This window comes from Sinocyclocheilus rhinocerous, unplaced genomic scaffold, assembly GCF_001515625.1.
Source record: "Sinocyclocheilus rhinocerous isolate Xijiao unplaced genomic scaffold, SAMN03320098_v1.1 scaffold1133, whole genome shotgun sequence".
NCBI classification, from domain to species: domain Eukaryota; kingdom Metazoa; phylum Chordata; class Actinopteri; order Cypriniformes; family Cyprinidae; genus Sinocyclocheilus; species Sinocyclocheilus rhinocerous.
The window spans coordinates 92,533-97,357 of NW_015642058.1; the positions used below are offsets into that span (position 1 = coordinate 92,533).

A 4,825-nucleotide genomic window follows, 5' to 3' on the forward strand; every position below is an offset into this window, starting at 1 on the left:
ATTCTGTTTGGACTGACCTGCACAGACGTCACAGCACAGCATGTTGTCAAATACACCTGCTATAGAGAATGTCAAATGTGCCAACTGATGAGGGAGACTGAGTCTTTGTGTCTTTTTGTAAATGTGCATATTTGCTGTTCAGTCCAGGAAGTGATACAACAGTCTCATCTAGTTCCAGTTCATTGTTCTCTCTAACAGTCTCACATCCCTGTACACCTGATTGTCTCAAAGGCATACACATGCATCTTGTCATTCTTTTACATTTTCTGAATAAAATATGAGTGGTGCTTAACCATGCAAAACATGCTGTATTATGCAACATGTTAGGGTATTATGGGTGGTTGTTTGCCACAACTTTGCTATGTAGTATCTAGTTTACTATATAGTGGGTGGTCTTAGTGCTTGCTAGGTGGTTGCATACTGACACTTCACTCGTAAAAGTAAAGGTTCCAAAAAGGTATTTTTGCAGTGATGCCACAGAAGAACAATTTTAGGTTCCAAAAAGAACATTTAAGTGAACAGTTCTTAAAAAAAACATATTTTCTTAGTGTGAAGAACATTTTAAGAACCTTTTGTTTAGCGGAAAGCTTACATGAATGTTAAAGGTTCTTCATGGGACCATCAATGCCAATAAAGAACCTTTATTTTTAAGAGCGTACTGAGTCTCTTGTGATATTCTGGTCTTTCTGTCTCAGGGGCCGTTCATACCAAGGATAATAACTACAACTATACAATCTTTCTAATTCTGTGAGAATTAGAATCCATGCGACAACTATAACAATAAAGACAAAGAAAGGATATCACTGAAATCACTTTCAGAACATTTTTTTTCCAACTAAATGAAGCTAATGTGCAGCAATTTAGATAAGGTATTTGAATTGGAACTACTTTAGCCATGCATATATTTCAATTTACAACTTTACATCATGTGATTTACAAATTATCTCATTCATAAGAAATATTTTTCCCTGTAAAAAAAAAAAAACATATGTATTGGCCTGTCCTGTACCTTCAGGAGAGGATTAGTACATATTTATATATTTAATAAAAGTTGACACACCATGTTTTGGAGGATCCTTCCGCTCAGTGGTGCTGTCGATCTGTCTCCTGTCAAATGGGTTGACATGACCCTGACGAAAACGAGCAAGTCTTTCATTATATTCCATGACACTGGTCACATCTGTAGAAGACAGACACATGATCAATATGTAATATAATACACCCAAAGGGATAGTTCAAACAAAAAAATGAAAATTCCGTCATCATTTCATGTCACCTTTTAATCCGTTTTTAGATTCTAGAACAGAACAAACTTTCAGCTCTTCTGGGAGTGCAATACCTATATGTATACTTAATTTGCTGTAAAGTTGCTTTGCAATGATTTGTATCGTGAAAAGCGCTGTACAAATAAACTTGAATTGAATTGAATGTAGGCTTTAAAAAGAAAAGAAAAAACTTTGGTCACACTTTATATTAGGTGGCCTTAACTACTATGTACTTACATCAAAAAATAAGTACAATGTACTTATTGTGTTCATATTGTATTGCAAAACACTTTTGCTTCTATTGAGGTGGGATATGGGTATGGTTAGGGACAGGTTTGGTGGTATGGGTAGGTTTAAGGGTGGGTTAAGTTGTAAGGGATGGGCCAACAGTGTAATTATAAATGTAATTACAGAAATTAATTACTGATGTAACTACTAATAGGTATTTTTAAAAATATAAGTACAATGTAAAAACATGTATGTACACAATAAGTGCATTGTATCAAATTATTAATTTAAATGTAAGTACATAGTAGTTAAGGCCACCTAATATAAAGTGGGACCAAAACTTTTATCATGCTTTAAGTACAAAAATTATATGTGAATATTCCCTGAGAGTATGGGAGAGGTGATTGCTAACTATTTTAAATAAATAAATAAATGGATGGATGGATGGAATTGTCTTTATTAAACAAAAAAAATAATGGAAAACATGTTTTAGAGGGGAAATTTAATCAGAATCAGTAAGAGTTGTATTGCCAAGTGTGCTAGCTCACACAAGGAACTTTTCTAGATATTCATTGAGGGTGTACTCACACTAGGCAACAACCATGCCCGAGCACGTCTGACCCCCGAAGTCTGGTTCATTGACTAGTGTGATCGCTCTGTACAATGCCCAAGCGCGGTTGGCTGAACCATGCCCTGGCCTGCTTGAAGAGGTGGGCTTGGGCACAATTTGATTAGGCTCGGGTGTCACACATGTGTGATCGCTAACTGTGCCGGAGCACGGAACAGGCAGCTACTACTTTTGTTTGCGCTACTGTCATCATTACAACAACAAACATCTTCTATTACTCAGACAGTACACTTTTCAATTAATTTGAGTATATACTAGGCAACCGTGCCTAGTGTGAGTACGCCCTAAGTGATAAGCTGTTCTCGCAAAAGCAGTTTATTTAGCATAGTGAAGCCTGGTGTCTTCCCCAGCATGCTGCAGCATTATGAAATTTTTCTGCTAACCAACCTTGGGGGATTGTCCAGGCTCTGATAAAGTTGGTTGCAACTTACGGTTCATGCAGACTTTCAAACTCACAGCACATGGATGTGTTTGACTTCGGCTGTGTCTGGATTTAACTATTCAGCAAGATTTGATATTTGTAGTCCATGGAGGATTTTTTAAAAGTAGATCAACTCAAAATGAATGTTTAATGGCGAACATTTTTAAGATTAGCTGATAGGCTGGCAATTCATTAAATGATAAGCTAAGATAAGAAAACAAAGTTCTCTGCATTAAAAGACCCAAGACTGGCAGATCAACATGCTAATGCACTACATTTTAGCAGGGTTGTGATAAAGAGTGGCACGGCCAACCTGAAATATGATTGCTGCCCCCATTGGATCTCCCAACATCATTTGGCTAGAGTACTGTCAATCTGACGATGCCTGTATGCCATTGTTGCATGCAAAGTTTGCATTTGGAGCGCTCAATAACACCGTTAGATCAATGGGTTCTGTCAGTGCTTAGGCAAAGTAACACTTTTTTTTTCTTTCTTTTTTTGCCATGCAATAAAGCTAAGTTCAAAGGCCAATTTAAAATATTGGTACAGTAAAAAGTGCACAAAATTAGTACTTTTGTAAAGGCAGTATTTGTGGCAGTCGAGAACTCATGCTGCAAAATTGGTCCAAAAGGTATGTGTTTTTGCGCCAATGCATTGTTAAAGGATCAGTGTGTTGTGTAATATTCCCATATAAAACTTTAACTGTCAATTTAAAAAAAAATTGGTATAGTAAAATTCTCTAATTCACAAGATCAATACAGTACCTCCTTTATTAAACCGCTTTGTTGAATTTAACGCATCCTTAAGGAAGTGTCGAAATGCTGAATCAATTCATTAACTTCTAACAGCACTTAATAGGAGCAGCATCATACCAAAGTCCCTTTAAGAGGGATGTCACTCGGCGGCCATCTTTGAAATGACTTTCGGGCATGCAAGTGCAGCTCCCATCTCTTTGAATGGGGAAACATCAAACTCTCCAAAACTGTTTGCCAAGCTTATGATTAAATTTCATATTTCAAATCTGACAACAACTGTCTCATAAGTGTTGTTTCTTTTGCTCAAATAGCGTTAAAAAAAGCATATTTTTCAGGCTAGACCAGGCAGTGCACATGCGCAGTCCTAAGTGCACGTCTCTGAATGCTGACTGTTTTATTGGCGGGGCTTCGTTCAATAGAGCGGCCATATTGAGTGTTGCATTTTCCCCCATTCAAAACTATATGAGTGACATGTCTTGGGTATTCTATAGTCTTTGATCATAAACAGAGGGCAGAGCATCGCTTTATTAAAAGGGGAAGTTCACGCGTCAAAGAGTAACGAGGGAATAAGTAGCTGCATTCTGATTACTTTTATGTGACTGATCAAGATTTTTTATGTAGTTTGGGGTAACAAAGGGTTTTATAGGTTTGACTGAAATAATAATGGAAAAACTGACACTTTAAATCAAAGTTTCAAACAACAACAACAAAACTGTACAAAAGGCGATAGAGAGAATTTCTGTCAGGGAATTGGAGAGAGATGAGGCGAGGACTCAAATGCAGGAAATCTGGGCTCTTTATTAATGATAAAAACAAAACAAAACAAAAAAAAAACACCCCAAGGGGGAAAAACAGGCAGGCAGGCTCTGTGCCGAACCTCCTCCAGGTGCTGATGGGCTCATCAAGGTCCTCGAGAGCCGCATCGTTGTAGTCCAATCCCTCAGCAGCACTCCTGAACTCCATGGTGAATTCCCTAAGGTCAGTCCCCCGTTGACGGAGGGAACTTAATGCTGCTACTTGGAGCACGCGTTGGTAGAGGGGGCTGCTGGTAGTGGCTGGTAGTGGAGGCTGGTAGCTGGAGTGAGCCCATTCTCTGCTGAGTCCTCATGTGGCATTTTCGTTCTGTCAGGGAACTGGAAAGATGAGGCGAGGAATCAAATGCAGTAAGTCTGGGCTCTTTATTAATGATAAAACAAAAAAACAAACAAAAAAAAACCACCCTGAGGGGGAAAAACAGGCAGGCAGGCCAGAAACAAGACACAACACATTCCACAAGAAACTCATGAACATTAAACAATGAAACAGCACAGGACTGCAGACACAAGGAGAATAAATAGGGACACAAACGAGGAGGGTAACGAGGGAGACACAGATGGAGTAACTAAAACAATAATGAGATAAGATGGGTGGGGTAAGACAATAGACAGGAGAGCACATGGCACCAACAAACACACAACAAGCCATGTGCTCAAACAAACACACAGTGACATCTGGTGGCCAACTAGGGCACACCAGCAGAACCGTGACA

The 4,825-nt window shown here is 38.6% G+C and overlaps 1 protein-coding gene across 1 annotated transcript in view; it reads right to left on the minus strand.

The window, feature by feature from the left end:
* The window catches only part of LOC107755590 (differentially expressed in FDCP 8 homolog), a 97,698-nt gene that overhangs the window by 89,874 nt on the left and 2,999 nt on the right, over nt 1–4,825 (minus strand). The window contains exon 2 of the mRNA XM_016572481.1: nt 1,061–1,180. Within this exon, the coding sequence (XP_016427967.1) occupies nt 1,061–1,166 (106 nt within the window). The 5' untranslated portion in view covers nt 1,167–1,180. The remainder of the gene's footprint in view (nt 1–1,060; nt 1,181–4,825) is intronic.